Below are 20292 nucleotides of genomic sequence, written 5' to 3'. Positions count from 1 at the left end.
TAACTACAAATATATGTTAAAAAAGCAAAAACGATTTTCAATTTTTTTGTAGTTTATTGCACTTTTTTTGCAATTTATGTAATTATTATGCACTTAATGAATACATATTATTAAAATCTGGGCTATAATGGTTGTATTGATGTATAGCAACTTGAAATGCTCCCAAAAATGGCTCCACAGCATGTAAAAATATAATATAAGCTCTGGCGGACTTGGTTCTATGGTAGGTCTTAAAGGGTTAAGCTTGCTGCGGGAGATTTCACTTGTCATGTTTGTGTAGTAAGCTAACGATTGATAAGACGATGTCAGAGGAATTGGTGCACAAATTATCATCACTCACAGATCAGTGCTGTCGCTCTCTATACACAGTTCGCGCGATTGCAAAGTGAAAGCAAAAAAACAAGCGCAAATTCAAACGCGATTTCAATGTCACATATTGACAGTGGCTCACCGATGCCAATGACATAATTACCCATCTTTGGAAAAGAGAGTTTATTACAGAGAAATGGCTCTTTCCAAAATAAAAGCTATACTATACGCTTCTTCTGCGCTATATTCTCAGCAGCATATTGTAGCGGGTCAGGGCTGTTTGGGGTTCTGTTTGTACAGTTATGTTTTGTTTATGTTGCCATAGTGACGGGTGACGCCCTCTTGCTGCGACGGTGTGTCCTTCCGGGGTCAGAGGGCGCCCTGTGTGTTGTTGATGTTGTTGCTGTGCGGTTGCCGCGCTGAGCAGTTAGCTAGCGGCAGTGTTCTTCTGCAGATGTCAATAAACGGCTGTGCTCCCTGGCTAGCTCACGGGAAGCAAGACCAAACGATACCTCCGTCTCCTCCTTGTCTGAGCTCGCCACAATATTAAACATGTCAGGTCCCCATAAGGAGAATCATGTGCTAACAGCTGTGTAAATGACTCGGGTAAAGTTTGTAGCATGCATGCTTGTTGTTTTTGTCTGCTTCCACTTGTCTTTGCACCAGGATGATGTCGGCGTAAATGTGCAGTCATATTCGTTGTAGTCAGTCAGTCATACATACAATTATTTAGTTAACTGTAGCATTAACTCATAAGTCTTGCTAAAGTACCTTGTATTCTGATTCATCACAGCAGCAGTTCGGTTGGATGATGTCAGCAACTGCAGCAAGTGTCTTGCTGACTGAATAATTTCATCTTGCATAATCTGAAACAAACACATAAAGACAGACACAATTTATAAATGAACGTTCGATAAAATCTAAGAATTAATCATTTATTAGATACCAATATGAATATGTCTACCATAAAACTTGTGTGGAGCAAAGTTACATTCAATCAAGATCGTCTGGCATGCTACAACTTTATAGTTAAATTCTGGGTACAAGTATACATACCCATCTTGTACATGTTTTTTTTTTTTATTATTATTATTATTATTATTATTATTATTATTATTATCCTACCTAAATACATGTTTCTTTTAATCAGAGTATGCCGTTTTAATGACTTTACAATATCATTTACATTGTGTTCCTTACATTTTCCCTAATTGTATGTTATATTAATCCTATATTTCCGTTTTAATATTACTAATGTTTGCCTTGTTTTCTTCACTGTCTGGTCTGCCTCTGTCTTGCCTGTATGGATTTTAAGTAGGACTAGGCGTTCTGTAATGATCTCTAGTTAGGAGAAAAACTTAATCACTCACCTTTAAACAGCTCTCTTTTAGGAGACACACTGCTGGCTAACGGTGTCATGTGATCAAACAGCGTAATTTAATTGGCTGAGAGCCGCTCGACTCGATCTAGTGCTGATTGCTCTGGCTTGGGTCATTCAAGTTCGTCACCTTTGCAGTTGAATTTTTGCAGGTGCAATTTTGCAGATGAATTTTTGGAGTTGAATTTTTTGCAGGTGAATATTTTTGAAGGGAAATTTGGAGGATAAAAAATTCAGTGTTATAAATTCAATGTCTAAAAATAGTTGAATTCTGATGATACTATATTTCTGCCATAAAGTTCAGAAACGTGCTTCACAAACCATGACGTTGTGAGCGCGCGCGAGGGACGTCGCCGCCCACTTCAAACACTCTTTTTTTTTTCTTTTTTTTTGAGAAAGAAAAACGGGTACCCGCCTTATCTGCTGCTTTTGACTGTCAACACGGTGGAAGAAGAGCACTTGTCGTGTACCCCCTCAGTGCCTGCTCACCATGTATAAAGCTATATCGAGTCTAAGCGGACGCTGTGCTGCTTTAACACGAGGGTCCTGCTCAATGCCCTGTTTGGCCTATTTCCACCGGGCAAGTGGTGAGTTCTCCCTGCTTCAGCTCCAACATTTACCCCCACTATATAAGTGTGTTATGCTTTTTGGTTTGTTGCTACTACAGTGCAGGAGGAGCGTATTTCAGTTAATTGATTCAACGATTTTTTTTCTTTCTTTTAATAATGTCTCAATTTGAAGATCTGTCACAGCCATGCCATTGTAGATGTCTGCTGGAGGTTTCACAACAAGCAAACAGGCAGCATTACATCAATGTGCTATGAGGTCAAAGGTTATCTTAATGTGGTCCCATCCTGGCTTCAATATTGCTGAAAAGTGTGAATGAAATGAAACCAGTAGCATCAAAAGCAAACACAGTTTAAACCTGATTTGTGTGGTTTTTTTTGTTGATGATTAGAAATTACATTTGGTAATTGGGTGTTAAATATTTGGCATTTGTGTCAACAGAAAGATGTTTCACATGATGTCACTGTAATGTCACGCCAAAGCTTTGATCATCCTCTGCCAGATAAAATAGAGAGCTCTATGGTTGTCAACCAGCTGTTCTTCCCTTCTTCTTCTTTTGTTTTCATGCTGCAATTAATTTACAGGCGCATTATGTCAGAAATCAGCCTTCAAGCCCCCCTCTACAGACGTGCCAGAGATGCCCCCGTGCAATTTCAGTCCAGAAAAATACACGGTAAGAGCAGACTCCTGCTGATACATTTGGCCTTGCATTATGTAATCGCTTCAGTAATAACAGTACTTAGTTGGCTGAATAAATGTAGTAAAAAACCTCAGTTACAAAAAAATAAACATCCCATTCTGCAACCCTTATCTTGTTTATTTGTCTCTATCAAGGGTATGTCCAAAGACCGTATGATAGAGATCCGCAGACAGAACTGCAACCCCATGACCATGAAGGTTACTTATTATAAGAAGCCAGTGTTCATCCACCAGGGGTACATGCAGTGGCTGTGGGATGTGGACGGGAGACGATATCTGGATCTGTTTGCTGGTGTGGCGACTGTCAGTGTGGGCCACTGCCACCCGTAAGATCCTTTACAGTTTGCCGTGTTACACATGGAAAAGTATTTAACAAACACAGGCATCCGATGGATGAAGTAGAGACACTGACATGAGTCGGTTATTGTAACATTTATGCACCACTTTCCACCCAGCATACAGTGCTATTGTAACAGCATGGGTTTTTTTTTTTAAAATAAAGCATTTTTAAACATGCCCGTTTTCTTAAGAAAGCATACATTATTTAATAATGATAATTAATTAAATAACTATTTCAGAAAAAGATATTTATCAGGGTCGTAATTCTTAGCTCCCTGAAAAATTGACCAATGTGCAATGATGTGCTTTAACTTTGTAATGCTCAGAGTTACAACAATCCAGTTACAGCCAAGGTTATCTTCAAATGTATGCACAGCATAAACACTTAATCAAGGGTTTAAGCTGTAACTTGAATTGTAACTTCAAGAATTATTGATGCTCACAAAGCAGAAGATAGAAATACAACTTATCCCAGTGTGTTATCCCAAAGTGTCAAGAACTGGAGCGAGAAGTGTCATAAAGGAATTCATAGAAAAAGCCCCACAGTACAGAACAAACCTGGCAGGATTGAAAGGTTTTAAAGACTGGAAATTAAACTAGTGAGAGATGTGCCTAAAGACCCCAGAACAACTGCTGAGACATGAGTGAATGACCTAAAGAATAAAATCTTAAAGAAGACAATCACTACAAGTAGAGATGCCTTTAAGGCAGGCTGAAGTACGCTAGGAGAACCTGGAGAAAGATTATGCAAACTGGACACGCAGCCTGACATGTGTGTTCTTTACAACCCAAAAACACCATCCCCACAGTGAAGCACGGTGGTGGGAGTATTATGCTGTTTGTCTTTCAACACGACAGCAACAACCCAAATCAGATGTTGCTCCTGGTGAAGAACTACCATAAGAGGACCAAAGTAAACGTTACTGACTATTGACCATAAAATCTAGAGAAGGCTGAGAGATTAGTCAAAGAAGAATGGGCTGGTATTTCTCAGGAGATTTGTTGAAAACTACAACAAAATCTGCTGCAGACTGTTATCCAAGAAGATATGATACATGTTTGACTATTAACATCATGGGACTAATAGTTTGGAAACCGATAGTTTAGGTTTTTGTTCGTCTTAAAAGATGTTCGTTTTAAAAATCCCTTGCTCTATTTAACAGATACTCTGGAAATACTTAACCAAAATATGAGGCTAATAATTCTGTAAGCCTCTCCTATAAGACCTCTGTCTGTCTACCATCCCGAGTAGCTTGGTCGTTTTAGAGAATGCCCTACATCAGTCGTCCCCAACCTTTTTGCGCCACAGACCGCTTTATGTCCGACAATATTTTCACGGACCGCCCTTTAAGGTGTCACGGATAAATACAACTAAATGAAACCAGTACCGGTACGAAAAAAACAAGATTTATTCATAACACACGGGAAAAGACCCAGGGAATCCGAGTTAACGATAAAAAACGATTACAAAAATAGCCGAGCCTCAACTCTCATGGCCCAGTATCAAACGACTCCTAGTCCATGGCCCGCCGGTTGAGGTTGTCTCCTGGTTTCTCTTTGCCTAAGCTAATTTATTTTCTGCTGGACACAATAAGAAAATCACTTATTTTCCACATGTCAGCACCAAATCTACTCCATAAAACATCACAACGTGCTAAAATACTCGCCGCATTCTTCATGCCTTTACAGAACCTGTGTAAAGTCCCCAACCTCCTTTCCACCTGATTTTTTCCCTCACTGTTGTACATCTGTTAATGAGTAACACCTTAAATTAGATTTTTTTTAAAATGCTAACATAAGCCAAAGGTAGTTCGTTGGTTCCAGCTGTTTCTAGACCTTTTTAATCTTATTACACACCTGTTGCATTAGACAGCAGCAGCTGGTAATATCAATAATTACTGATTTATCCCTGCAGAAATGGTCAGTCTGCATCTAACAACCAATATGTACCGCACTTCAGACAAGTGAGCTATGAAAGTTATAGATTAGATGCTATAGTTTTATAAGCCCAGTTAGGTTGTGAATTTTCTAAAGAAACTATGAAACCATTGTTCTACGTTACTGAAAGGTTACTGTGAAATGTTGCGCTTAGTACTGTACAAGAACTGAGGCAAACACTCTGAATGAATAAATCTAACATATTTAGCAAAGTACTTGTTGGAAGTTGCTGAAGTACTTTTCTAATTACTAAATCATCATATTATATTATCACAGAGGGAATGAAATGGCGTCTTTGTTCACAGGAAAGTAACAGCAGCTGCAGAGCAGCAGCTGAAGAAACTGTGGCATACAACTAGCATCTATGTTTATCCAACGCTTCATGAGTATTGTGAAAAACTAGCCTCCCACTTCCCAGATCCGCTAAAGGTAAGATATTGAGTTTTTCATTGAATTAGCTGTCATCATGGGCTGAGGCTGTCATTAAACAGTGTGCTGGTCTGTTCCTTGTCCAGGTGATATATCTGACAAACAGCGGCTCGGAATCCAATGACCTGGCAATTTTGATGGCTCGTCTCCACACAGGCAACAACGATATAATTACTTTAAGGTCTAAATTTTTCCTTTTTTCTATGACTAACAAAGGCATCCTACTCGCCTCCTGATGAAAGAAAAATGTAAATTCTGTAGAAATGTTTGATTTTTGGCAGCTTTGGTAACTAAACTTCATAGGCATTGTTTACTACGAAGCAGGGTCAACATACCCAGAATAATCAGCCTAATCAGTCTCATGAAGGTGGTTATTGACCCAGGGTTTCGCATGAAGGGGGTGGTGTTGCAGCAAATGACCAATCACAAACAGGGATGGGTCTACTGACAGTGTAGCAGCTCATTTTACAAAGGAAGATAAAACTGACATGATTGGAAATATTAAAGAGGTTAAACATGTAATACAAACTAAAGTCAACACAACAGCTGCAGAAAGTGAGCAGAAGTGTGATTGGCTATACTAGAAAGTAGTGTAGTATTATAAATGCTGTATGAATGTGTTTTATGCTCTTCTGCATATCTTGATTGCAATAAGTGTTTATCTGAGTTACTGACCTCTGGCATCAACGATGCATTTTCACCCAGAGAACTGCCGCTCACTGCTTATTTTCTTTTTTCTTCTGCAGAGTTGATCAGCAGTTTCTGAAATATTTAAACCAGCCCATCTGGCACCAACAACCACGCCATGTTAAAAGTGACGTTTCCTTATGATTCTGATGCTCAGATATAACTTAAACAAGTCAGGCTGTCTGCATGCTTATCAAACTGACCAGGGAGGTGCCCTGTTTCAAGGATCTTTAAGACTTAAAAAATAATTTTAAATTGTTTGCAACCAACAGAAAATTGCAGGAATAAGACTGCATCGGAGCTGCCATATTTCTCACAGGTGCTCACAAGGAAACAACAAAGGCTTAAGACAATTATAAAAACCTTTTTGTAGCCATACAGAGCGGTCGAAGGCAACCTTCAGCAATGCTGCCGCTATTTTCCAGAGAACTGTCAGTAGGCAGTACTTGTTACTTTATACTTGTTGATCTAGTTAGACGTGCAATATAAATTGTCATGATGCCACACCTTTGTAACATTGAAATTGCTCATGTTGAAGCGGCTTTGCTAATCCTATAATCTTGTTTCGTACTACCGGCCTCAGGTTTTTGTTTGTTTTATTGTTTTACAGTTTTTACTATTCTCCTTTTTTATGCTATTAATTCATGTTATTTTATCTGTTTGGAGGCACTGAAAAGACAAGCACAGAGTTAAAGTAAATCATAAAAAACAACGTTGAGGATTGCGGTATTGTTGCTAGTAATGTGTATTTTTGCCTTCTAGAGGGTCATATCATGGTGGCAGTCCACAGACCATTGGCCTCACTTCCAATGCAGCATATAAATACCCTGTTGCCAGTGGTTTTGACTCCACAAATGTAGGTACTGCAAGAAGACAGCAAAAAAAAACAAAAAAAAACTTTGTTGTATCTGAAAACTGGAAGATTTCCCATTCAGTGCATAAAGACACATATAAACAAGTTAAATTAAACAAATTAAAGAAAAAACTGCAATAAAACACTGGCATTAATTTGTTGAAAATCTTTTCAACTTTTAATCGAACATTACTCACAAAAAGATATTACCTCATATGCAAATCTCCTTGTTGTTCAGTTGGGTTGAGTAGTCAGTGAGTCAAAAAATTTTAATTTTTAACTCTAAGCAAACTTTTCAGTGATCCCTGGTGCCCTATGATAGTTAATAATTGGCTTAAAGTGACACATTTAAGGTCAAAATGTATTGAAGGTGTGTGTCACTGAATATGTTTGCATTATTTAAACTAATTCATTTGCACATTTTATATCTACTTAATTAAATATAATTCTGAAATGGGCTGAAGGTGGCCGATGCTTTCGCAGCAGTAAAGTTTGGTGATGCTTTATTTGTGCTGTTAAACTGAAATAAGCAGACCTGATTTCTGTCCAATGAACAGACCATGTGTCCCGATGTGTTCAGAGGGCCTTGGGGAGGAAGCCACTGTAGAGACTCCCCCGTTCAGACCATCAGAGAGTGCACTTGTGCCCAAGGTACACACACATGTGCACTTGTGGCTCAGCGCTAATTCACCCGTTCTGTTCTAATAAACAGAATAAAAGAGGGAGATGTTTTTAATTTTTTATAATAGTCTGTCTGTATCCAGGTGACAAAAAAGGAGATCTCTTTGTTTGGGGGGGGCGGGGGGGGGGGGGGGGTCCTTTGTTTTGCATAGATCATTATTGATTGACACATGCATCTAAACAAAATTATATACTTTCATTTTTGTAATTTTCTGTTTCCCTTTTGAGTTGTGATTCAAAAACATGCACTTCTTTCAAAATACAGAGTAGGGCAGATTACTTATAACCCCGAAAACAAGGCAGCTGTTCAGTATTTACTTCTTTTAATGTTTTACCACTTTCAGGAATGTTAATAATAACCTGTCTCTACTAGACCACTTGAAAATGGTACCATTGTCAGCACAATTTCATGGATTTCTGCACAAACCAAACATCTGTCGCTGCAAAATAATATCTGAATCAGCCAACCATCTAAACTGACAAGAAAGTTTTTTTTGTGTTGTTCCCCCTCCACAGGTCACTGCATGGCAAATGAACAGTACATTGCACAACTCAAAGAGACATTTGCTACAAGTGTCCCAAACAGAATAGCTGCTTTCTTTGGAGAGCCGATTCAGGTACTTTATTCAATTGTAGGGTTAGGGTTTCTTTAAATATTTCCTTTTTTCTTTTGGGGTTAAACACGTTGTTACGCTGAATGGATTGTGATTTAATTTAGAATAGGCCTTTGTTAATATACTGTCTATGTTTGTTGTTTTACCTTGTTCAGAGTGGTCGCTGTGTTTGTGTTAATTAAGATGTGACAGTGGGATGTGCACGTGTGTGTTTATACAGGGAGTGGGAGGAGCTGTGCAGTATCCTAAAAACTACCTTAAGGACGCTTACAAACTTGTTAGAGAGCGAGGAGGAATCTGCGTTGCTGACGAGGTTAAGTGCAAATGTTAAATAGGTTTTCTAATTAAATTTTTTTTAGCTACATTGTTTTGTTTGGGTCAGTTTTTTGTTTGTTTTTTAAATTCTTAAAAAAAATCTTTAAGCCTGCCACAGCATATTAGAAAGTGGAGATTAAGCACATCAGTACATGTGCTGCTACACGTGTTGAATCTGCTGTGTTATTTCCATTTAAATAAAGTGCTTTATGGTAAAGCATTGTTATAAAATATTCCTAAATGCATTAAAAAATAAGAAAGTAACTGCCAATCACTCATAAGCTACCAAGTCAGTGGGCATAAACACTATGTTTGCACATCTGTGCCTTAACCACACATACTAGTTTTACACACAAATGCAGGAGTAGGTGGATTTATTCTAATAAACTTTGTTTAGAAAAACCTGTTCTCATAGGAAAACTTTTCAGTATTCTTGTTTCAATACAACAACCACACAAAACAGAAAAGCCCAAAAATCCCCCAAATTTTATACACGATATTGAGCCCTGGATTTTTTTTCTTCAGTCTTGAAGAAATTCAGTGAAGAGGTGGGCGTTATTGTTTCAGTTTCTTCAGTTGTAAAATTCTCCTGCTTTTTCACTATTGCGGTGCATTTCTGTCTCCAAAAACAACAAATTATTTTGTGTGTGCACTTAGTTTGTACGTACTCTAAGACCATTTCTATGCACATCTTACGATAATGTAGCATGTGTATGTACATATGTCAGTATGTACCTTATCTCCTCCCTGACAGGTGAGCCAGTCTGACTGAAACTGTGTAAGAACATTGCCACACTTGCATCAATTATTAACATCCAGATGTTTTAAAAAAAAGATTTATCATAAATTCCAATTCTTCACCCCCCTGTGACTGTAATGTTTCACAGGTCATGTTCAGAGTATGTCACTCGTCTATAATTTAACAGTCACCAAAATGTATGTCTGTGGCAGTATTTTGTTCGAGTCACCACTGAATATGGAAGGAAGACAAAAGTGCTGCAGGCTAGGATTAGTGAATGAGACTCAGCGTTTGAAGGGAAATGTTTTATTATCTTGATTAAATTACAGATTCCTACAACACCCCCAATAGGTATTAAATTCTTATGGACAATTAAGGTTTTTTGGTTGTTTTTTTTTTTTTGCTTCCTTTACTGTAGTACTCCAAAAAGGGGGGAAATAAATAAATAAATAAATCACTTAATCATCAGTTTTTCACCTGGCAGGTCCAGACTGGATTTGGACGAACAGGAAGCCACTTTTGGGGTTTCCAAGGCCACGATGTTATTCCTGATATGGTTACAATGGCAAAGGGCATTGGCAATGGATTCCCAATGGGAGCTGTTGTTACCACACCAGGTGAGAATATACTCTAGTGTTTGTAGATCTGCTTCTATACTCAAGAAACATAAACAAATACATTTAATTACATTATACATTATTTTCACTGGCAAAATGTAACTGGCCGTGGTGAGACAGCATCTGTCTCTTTCTGCCAGGTGGTGATGGAGCTTTTTGAATGTGAAGACTCAACAATTTAACATGTATTTATAGTTTATCAAAAAAAACCAAAAAAACAAGGACACCATGAAAACGTATTTTTTTATTTATTAATTATTTTATACTTTTCAAGCAACAAGCAGACCATATTTTCTTTTTTCTTTTTTTACTGAAATTGTGAGTGAATGAAATAATCGGCTCTCCAGTTGTGACTCACCACTTCAGCCAAGCTCTCAGCAAGAAATTGGGAAAGGAGACAAGGAGGAAAAAGTAGTTCCACATTGAATACCTAAGACATAGATTGATTTGAAGAAAAGCTTCTAGTACTTGTTCCATTAGAACAACGCTGCTGAAGCCCTGAGAGACTTGTAACGTTGTATTAATAATGCTGTGAGCCTCAATGTGAGCCTCTCTTTGTTTATCATATAGTAGCTGTATGACTGATGTGCTACCTTGAAAAGTACCATCAGACTCCCATTTTTATCCATTTTGGATTGTTAGTGTTAAACAATACTAAAAGACCTAGCATCAAGTTGATAAAGAGTTCAACATGAATTCATTTTTATATAAAATACTTTTGATAACACAAAAGTATTTTATATATCTTATATTTTGAGATGTAATTTGAACGGAGCAGTCGCTGGAGGTTTGAATTTGTTTTTTCATTTTTTGTTGTTTTGGTTTGTTTTTTTTTTTGGTTTGTTTTTTTTAGAAATTGCAGCCTCCTTTGCCAAGGGGCTTCACTTCAACACCTTTGGGGGAAATCCTTTGGCTTGTGCTGTGGCTTCATCGGTGCTTGATGTAGGAATTCTTTAACCTTTTCTAAATGAAGCCTGTTCAAGATAACAGTGACAGCAGCGACACTGAAATACAGAAAAAAACCCCTGCATTTTTCCTTAACAGACAATCAGAGAGGACGACACCCAGCAGAACAGCCTTCGTGTGGGCACCTATCTGATGACAGAGCTCGCGAAACTCAGAGACAAGTATGAGATCATCGGTGATGTCCGTGGAAAAGGCCTGCAGATCGGTGTGGAAATGGTCCGAGACAAGGTGCTGTGATCCTTGTGCTCATATGTTTATACAATACATATTTGCATTGTGCCTCCCTGGGGGCGTTGGCCAGCATTGCCCCAGTTAACTGTTTTCTGCAGCATGTGTGCCATTTTTAAATTCCGAAACATGTATACAGACATTCGTATACACACCTGGCGTAAGGTTTGGTCTTGTGATCGCAGAGTCTGAATGTTATTTTGGTCATTTTATTAATCCTGATTGCAAATCGGAGAAAAAGCCCAGTTAATACATAATTTCAAAACAAAACAAAAAACATGTATTTAAACAGCCATAATTCTGTACACACCTTGTGCTTGTTAGAGGACTCCTTTGACCTATAAAATCGTGTGTTTCTGAAGAAACATATCCTGCGCCGTTCTCACGTGCTCCTAAAAATCAGGCTTTTGTTTTAGAAAAGAAAATAGATTGAATATCCTATCCACAGGTTTCTGTAAGAGCGTACGTAGGCTGCCATGACAGACCACTTCTTCCGTTGTCCGGTTTTATACTTCCGGTTTCTCAAAGCGAGACCCCGTGTTCAGTCGTTGCTAACAACAAAATCAGTTACTTTGTGCGGTAATAAGTGGCTTTACCTGTTCGAAGATGAGCTCGGGTTCAACGTGTGCTGTCGTCGGCTGCCACAATAATTCAAGAAAACTGAAAAACGCATTAGAAACATTTTGCCTTGAGCATCAACAACTTAGAAAGGCCTGTCCGTGCCCACCGCCCTACGCACTGCACTCTATGCCACGGAAGGAGGATCGGAAACTAACGTGGCTGGCAGCTTTAAAACTCAAACACCCTCCAAAGAGAGTTTATGTTTGCTCCTTTCATTTTATCGATAAAAAGCCCACAGAGCTACACTCCGACCCGGAGCTTTATCTGGGCTATGACCGACCCCCACCGAAGAAAAGAAGAAAGCTCACTCGGACCACTTTGAGTGTGACAGCTTCCAGTAATACGAACAAAAACACAGTAGCCTTTGACCAGTCCAGTGTTTCTGTTTCAGTGATTTAAACATTGTGATATCCAGATAAGTGATATACCTTCCACAGAATAGCAGCCGCATGACTACATGATCTCCCTAATCCGGCGATACAGGAACAGCCGACTGTCTCCACTACTCCACTTTCTCTTAGCATTGCCCATGCTAAGTGTTTCGCTTGATTAATACTCTGGCTCGGCTCTACAGCTGCTTTAAGAAAAATAAAGTCGCCTTGTTTGTTGAGCAGTACTTTATCAATTTTGTTGCTGTGCAGGTAATTATACGCCTCGCTGCTCTTGTAATTACGTAATTCCTCGCCATCAACTCCTTCGGAAAATACAAGGTAATTAATAATAATTAATAATTAATTAATTAATAATGTCGATGCCATAGTTTCATGTCATCTACCCACTCCGTGAGAAGTGACGGGTGAGGCACTGCAACTGAACTGTCCTCGCTGCTTTTTAAAACAGCTCTACTGTGTATCCACCTTCGATGTGTTGCCATTTAATCCAGGTAAAAGAAACTGCAGTGAGAGAAATCTTTATCAACAGTGAAGGTGTAACCCCGCAACTGTCAACAACAGCGCAAGCGGAAGTAAAAAACCGACTTCCGCTATGAATCGGGGTAATGGCGCGAAATCAGAAATACTGTGGATAATATCCTATGATACACATTTATAAAATACAGTAATAGTATTGTTTTACTTACCATTTATGAAGGCCATGTTAAAAAGCTCATACATATTACTACTGACATTCCCACCTGTTTTACTCAGATGTCATTCTAAATCACACTCTTGCAAATCTCTGAACACAAAGTGCATCATTTAGCACACTTTCTTTCACCTGTAGGAACACTGGCCTTCAAAATGCAACACACTGATTTAGAAATTGGTCCAACTCTTTCTGCACGTTTGCAAACTCAACTGGAAGAACAATTTAATCATGTGTCAGAGTATAAAAGAGGCTTTGAGTCATTTCTTCAAGTGTTAGGCAAGAAGCTGAAACAGGAAGAACAAAGAGGAAGAGTGAAAGGGAGTCTATGAGGAAGTTTTTTTGGTCAGTTCAGCTAAACACGTATTGCAGTAATACACATATATTTCTTACCCTTTGGGATCTGTGTAGGGTTTCTCATTGTACTTGCAATACATGGTGAAATTAGTAAATTTGCTCAACATATACATTAAATAGGTCCTTTTTTTTATTATTCTTTTTTTTTTTTGGATATAGGTGCTCAAAATCATTTGAATACGTAGCATGACCTCACCAAACCAAAACATACATGAGCACTTTTGATGATACTGTTTTATATTTATCACATCAGTGTTTGGATGATGGTCTGTGAGAAGACATCAGGTAATATCTGTGTGTATTGTTTTTGTGGAAGGAACCCGTCCTGAGAAGAGAGGACATGTTTTGTTTTTTTGAGTGCTGTTTTTATTTCGCAAGAGATGTGTGGGGTTTTGACAAAAGCAGCAAACTCTTTGTTTGCGTTTGGAGTTTTGAGAAACCGAGTCACAGTTTCTGGAATGAACCACACAAATAAACATTAGGAGAAAAAGTGTAATGAGAAATGAAGTGGGTGAACTTTTCATTCTGAATCAGAAGATCCCAAATATAAAAACATAGTCAGTGAAATTTTTATTTATTTAATTATTTTTTGCTGCCATCTTTATTCATTTATTTACTTTTTATCTGTGTACCAACCATCTAGTTAAATGTTTTTTCTTTTGCAACATGGCTGCAGGTTGTGAACCATATTTAGTCACTCAGAGTGTGTGTCTTCTCAACATACATAATTCAAGGTTAAACAAATGAATTCAAATCCATTCACTCACTCCATTTGAAAGCTGAAAAGAATTCCTGTCTGTATGCTCTTTCAGAAGGTTTGTCATAGACATTTGTGTCCTTACTTTGGTACATGTTGTCATGAGCTGTTGTGTGAAGCAGGCCGGGTTAGGACCCAGATGTAGGACTCAGAAACTGGACTAAACTTAAAGGCAGCTTTATTTTTAGACTTACGAGAAACAGAATACAGGAAACTTAATTATTCAGAGACTAGGACCCTGAATAGGAAATACTGGACATGTAGAGGGGAGATTGCCATCAGAAACTAAAGAAAACTGAAGACTTAATTACACACATGAGGTAAGGGCAGAGTGGAAACGTGGTGAACAGAATCCACTAACAATCCAAGGGAAGCAATGCGGAACATCACACACACAAGATGAAGGACTATTAAAGAAAAACAGGAAACAACATGAGACAGAGACCCAAACTTAAGACATACAAACTTGACACAGGGAAACGGTAAAGAAATGCAGAGACAAGACTGAATGGGGATACAAGACTCCCTTGACACAACAGGTAGACCATACAACCACAGAGACAGACAGACACATGTTAAATTTATTTCAACATTCTTGTCTTATACCATATACTGTGATTATTAGACCACCCTACACTGTTCCAAAAAATAGTACTGTCTTTCTAGAATATCATGAAATTTACATAAGTAGACTGTGATTTTACATGTCAAAGGTAAAATAACATAACATCACTGTAAATATAGTAAAACACAATTTACTTGTTTTTTAAATATATTTTTTGTACATATGCATATATAGATTGTAAAAATACATTCACAAATGTATCATGATCTCACAAATATCTGTCCGTTATTTGAAAGATCGAACTGTTGAATTCAAATGTAATGCTATGGAAAAGTATATAACATGATTCCTATAAGCTTGTGTTACATCACATAAGTATTATTATCGTTGCTATTTAGGGCGATCGTGGCTCAAGAGTTGGCAGTTCGCCTTGTGATCAGAAGGTTGCCGGTTCGAGCCCCGGCTCGGACACTCTCGCTATTGTGTCCGTGGTCCAGACTCTTCACCTGGTGCGATATGGCAGCCTCGCCTCTGTCAGTCTGTCCCAGGGCATGCAATCCATTATTATTTAAACCAACTGCTAACTGTATATTTATACATTTACGTATTATGATTCATATTGCCACATTCATTGACCTTGTTTATAGGTAATTTCATTGTTACGTTAAAATGTTCCTAATTTAATGTCTAAAAGCACTTGGAAAAGGCAGAATCCCATGTGAAATTAGCGCAACAAACTCTATTTTCATTACTGAAAATGACTGTATTTTCATGAGAAAGTTATTTTCTGTTATTTTACGCTAGTATTTTGGCGCCCCAGCTGCCGGAATATTAACGTTTTTTTAACATTAGTATTTTTCCTATTTATAGATGATTTCATTGTTTAATCACATTAACATGTTCCTAATTTAATGTCTAAAAGCATTTGGAAAAGGCAAAATCCCATGTAAAATTAGCACAACAAACTGTATTGTCATTACTGGAAAAAACGTATTTTTATGAGGAAGTTATTTTCTGTTATTTTACGGTAGTATTTTGGCGCCCCAGCTGCCGGAATATTACCGTTTATTTAAGATGTTTTTTGTAACAGTGTAGAAACAAGGAAATACAAATATTTTACAAATCTGTCACACAAAACTTGCTTAAAACTAAAAATTATATTAGTTATTCAACAAACAACTACATAGTCCTTACTTACGTATAATAACCAAAAGACTTAATGCCCCCTTAGGCATTGAACAGCTTGCATTCTTGCTAGCTTGGTGCACTTTGACAGGCTCTTTTGATATTGACTTTCAGATCATTTCTAACTAGCCCGAGAGACCTGCTGTAAATGAAACTTTTGTAGAGTCTATCTTTGAGTCCATTGTAGGCCTTGATTTGGCCACTCCATCAGTTCGAGTACTTCCTTTTTCTTGTTTCTTGGTCAAAGAGTCTTTGCACAGCTTTGAAGGATGTTTGGGATCATTTTTTGTTGGTATATAAACCCACAACCAGTCGGTTTCAGTCCAGAAGGGATTCTGGGATGTTGAGATAGACCTTGTTTATGATTCACTAATGTCAGTGTTCCTGGGTGGTTCACCCAGTGTTCTCAGTTTGTTCATGTTCAGTTTATTTTGTCACACGTTCTCATTTCCTGTTTTGCTGTTCCAGTTACTTCCATGTGTCATTAGTCAGATTAAGCTCAGCTGTTCACTCACCGGTCCCTAATCACTAATCATTCAGCCTGTGTATTTAAGTTCAGTGTCTTGTGATGTTGTGGTTGCTGTGTGTGCTTTCAGCTCAGTCAGCCATTCAGTCATTCAGCCAGTCTGTTCACGAATCACCAGTCCTCACCTACCTGCAACTTTTTGGTGTTGACCAAAAAGTCCAAACTTGGATTTCTGTGTCTAGACTTCCTTCGTCCAGTCATTTGCAGTACAGTGTTCATGCTTCCTGGCAATTCTGAGGTGTTCTGAGATGTTTGCAAGTCTGAATAAGGTCTTCTAAACAGCTATTCTTCCCTTTAAGCCTTATTCATTGAGTCCTTTGCTTGTGGTCACACTGGAGTGCCTCTCAGACTCTGATTTAGAAGCTCATCTCTGTCTGAAGATCAGCAGTGGTCTTCTTTCTATCTCTAGTAATTCAAACCTTGAGGTGTCTGACATCTGCTTCAGTCAGCTTTTGTTTTCTGATTTTGTTTTCTGCCTCCAAAGCACACTTGACCGCTCTGTGAGAACACTTTATGTCTTGCCCTACTTGTCTCAAAGACCATGCAGCATCACGGAGTGATTTCATACAGACGCTTTCCTTTTCAGCGAGTTCTCAGCAGTTTACCATTTTGGCACACTGGCAGTCAGAAATTAATCAAGCATAACATCCGACCACTAAAAACTACTTTTTTGCTCAGGAATCCAAGTAAATAACTGTAATTTGGCATCTTAATCAAAAAATAATTATTTTCTTGATTATTTTTTCTCTTTTTTTTAATAAAGCTGTAAAATTGAAAATTGGTGGATTAAAAACATTTATTATATGTTAACATTAAAAATATCATTTTGGTTAAAGCGCTTGCACATACTGGTGGATTAACTTTTACAGAAATGTTAAAAAAAAGATTTTTGGTAAGTACTAATGCTCTTAATATAGGACAGATGTGACATAAACTTTACACTGGGTGGTACACATACATATACTATTTTTTTACGTGTAATGTTTATTGTTTAAGATTACGGATTAGGGATATAAAGAATAAAGAACAATTTGTCCTTATTTTAAAGAATAAATAATGTTACGTATGACGTATACTGTCACACACCACATCTCATAGAATTTATCAGTGATGCACCATGTGCATCAGGCAAATATTTATTTCTCCTTCTATGTTTAAAGTGACTCAGGACTAGCCATTTGGTAAAATTATCCTGGTAATTAAGCTGGATAAATTACTGTGCTTACCAAAACATCCACCCACATCCGTTTTGTCTATTATGTGTAGGCCAGCCGAGATCCGCTACCCCCTGAGGCAATGGCTGAGATTTTTGAGGATGTCAAGGACATGGGAGTCCTGATTGGGAAAGGAGCAATATATGGACAGGTAATTTCACCCACTCTCTAACCTTCTGTATACTCATGTATGTGCTAGACTGCAGTGTGGCACCAATACATGCTGTGTCTGCAGCACAAACCTAATCGTTTTCTAAAATTCAAGCACACTTGTCATTTTGCTTACTTTCCTTTTTCTTTTTTACCTTGGATCTAAAACAGACATCTGAGCAGTAGCTCACTTTGATAATACATTAAATTACAGAAAATGTTGGTTTTGGAATTCTTCATTTCTCTGTCTGTAATTGTGCCTCCAGCTCTCCTCATCATGCTTTACTGAGACATTGTGATGTCAACACTGCTATTTAGTTCTTCTATTTATGGCTTTAGAAAACAACATGCTGCAGGTATTTTTGTGGTAGCAGAAAACTGATTATTTTCGTAAAGGAGAAAAAATCATGATGTTTTAATAGTCCAGAATCCTACAGGACTCACTTCTTAACTTGATGTTAACTGAAAAAGAGAAATTGCTGTGTATAAGCCGTTTGGTTCACCTAAAATGTATTTTTATATCTAAGTATTTTTTTCTTTTCTGTATGCCCCCCACCCCCCAAATGATGGATAATTCAATACAACGGTGTCTACTGTTCCAAACCTATAACATTATTATGGATGAGTGATAAAGTCTTGTGTTTTCCTGTTAACAGTCTAAATCACTGATGCTACATAATCTCTGTTGTTCTGCTTTTATCACTCTTTAAGACCTTCCGCATCAAACCCCCCATGTGCATCACAAAGGAAGATGTTGATTTCTTCATGGCAGTCTTTGACAAGTCTGTCCACAACTACATGGAAAGAAGATGAAAGCCTGGAAAAGGTCAGACGGATTGCTCCGTGTTAAAGAGACCCTGGTCAGCCAGAGGTGACCTTTTTTCAATATGAGTAGTAAAAGTCTCAGTATTAATCTTAATAACCTCATTATCTCTGTTTTTACCTTTGTATAGTGATTAAGAAGATGACATTTTCTAATTATGTTTAATGATTTTGTTATAACAAAGACTTAAACGGCCTCACTGATAAAATTGATAACTAACTTTTAGTTCATTTTGCTCTTTTAGATCTGATAACTGTGTATGATCATTTATAAAGCGATGCTTTGCTTATTACTTATGATACCACAATAATAATGAAAGCTAGAAACCAAAACCAAATCTGGTTATTCAGCAAGTTATACTTAATCATCTTACTAGGCATGTAGATGTTTACTTCTGACAGTGGATTTATTATCTTGTTATCAGTGTAAATAAATGGATAAAATCCTATTTCCACAGACCAATAAAACGTGATTTTCTGGAAACACTGACATAGTGTCCAGCTGTTTTCATTGCAAGCATACAAGTGAAATAACTGTTACTGTTCACTGAATCACTGTGAGGAGCATTACGATTCCATGTAACCCTGCTGCACTCTGCAAACTGGAATACTGCTGTACTTTCAAAATCTTATTCTACTGTGACGCACTCATGTTTACATAACACTGTTTCAGTCTTACTGACCACTCAAAGTGCTTTAGACCATACATTCATATAGTGCTTTCAAGGAATTTATACATTTCATACTTAAAACACTTTATCTACCTCACATCCTGAGCCAATTTAGAGTCACCAATTAAACCAACATGCATGTCCTTGGACTGTGAGAGGAAGCTAGAGTATGCAAAGGAACCTCACACAGGAGGCCAGGGACCGGCAAGACAACAGTGCTTATTAATATATATAGCGTCCTCTCTGCAGTCAGTTGTGGCTTAAAACTGTTGTGTTACAGAGGAGACAATATGCTGCAACTTCATGCCGTAACAGAAAGTGATCACAGTCCCTAAAGCCATGCTTCTGTGTGCACCAAAGCTGATATGAAAATGACTGAGGCATCTAATGCTTGGAAATATACAGAAAAAGAAAAGGAACATTAAAAAGCAAGGCAAATGTTACCGTGATTACCGAGCAATGACATCCAGGGAAACAAAAAGAAACATGAGACTGTGAGGTTCATGGACTGAGTGCCTGCAGTTTATCGGTTTATGTGTGTGTTTTTATTACATGAGTGGCAAGTTATTGTTAAGTGTAATTCTCTCTTCTATTGTTTTAATACTGGCCTGGGGAACAAATTTTGTTCTTCTTTTTAACATGTTAAATGTCTGTCTGTCTGGATTGTACACCGTACTGCAGGAGATAAAAAAGCAACTACAACCGAATTTTTGAATGTTTTAAAAAACATTTCTGTCCATCCTGGCCTAAATGCTTTGAATAGACAACCTACAGGGTACTAATGCTGCAATAAGTCCAACTGAGTCTTCTGAAATCTCACCTCCACATACTGTGATCAACCTTTACACACGGCTATAATTTATCCTTGAATGCAATGTGGGGTGAGAACCTCTTAGCTGAGTATTAGGGTTCACATATGGAAGAGCTGTGACTTTCAAAATGTAAAATAAAAACTTATTAATTAGGAGAATATTAAAGTAGA

The 20292-nt window shown here is 37.8% G+C and overlaps 1 protein-coding gene across 3 annotated transcripts; it reads left to right on the top strand.

Moving 5' to 3' along the window:
• The first annotated feature begins 1808 nt into the window (after nt 1-1808).
• LOC101477079 (alanine--glyoxylate aminotransferase 2, mitochondrial) lies at nt 1809-19129 on the top strand. Of its 3 annotated transcripts, none has more exons than XM_076886584.1 (15): nt 1809-1882; nt 2087-2274; nt 2839-2927; nt 3089-3279; nt 5536-5659; nt 5746-5840; nt 7109-7202; nt 7757-7850; nt 8397-8497; nt 8715-8807; nt 10033-10165; nt 11019-11107; nt 11210-11359; nt 17720-17818; nt 18529-19129. In XM_076886584.1, the coding sequence occupies exons 2-15, from the start codon at nt 2178-2180 to the stop codon at nt 18628-18630; spliced, it is 1551 nt and encodes a 516-aa protein (XP_076742699.1). In that variant the 5' UTR covers nt 1809-1882; nt 2087-2177; the 3' UTR covers nt 18631-19129. The 3 variants fall into 3 exon arrangements, with proteins under 3 accessions (XP_076742699.1, XP_076742698.1, XP_004549699.2); XM_076886583.1 differs by having other exon boundaries at nt 1812-1882; nt 2083-2274; XM_004549642.5 differs by lacking the exon at nt 1809-1882 and having other exon boundaries at nt 2003-2274.
• The last annotated feature ends 1163 nt before the right edge of the window (nt 19130-20292 follow it).

Source organism: Maylandia zebra, linkage group LG7 (assembly GCF_041146795.1).
Source record: "Maylandia zebra isolate NMK-2024a linkage group LG7, Mzebra_GT3a, whole genome shotgun sequence".
NCBI classification, from domain to species: Eukaryota; Metazoa; Chordata; class Actinopteri; order Cichliformes; family Cichlidae; genus Maylandia; species Maylandia zebra.
The sequence above is the reverse complement of the archived record's forward strand: the minus strand, read 5'-3'. Positions and strand labels throughout refer to the sequence as shown.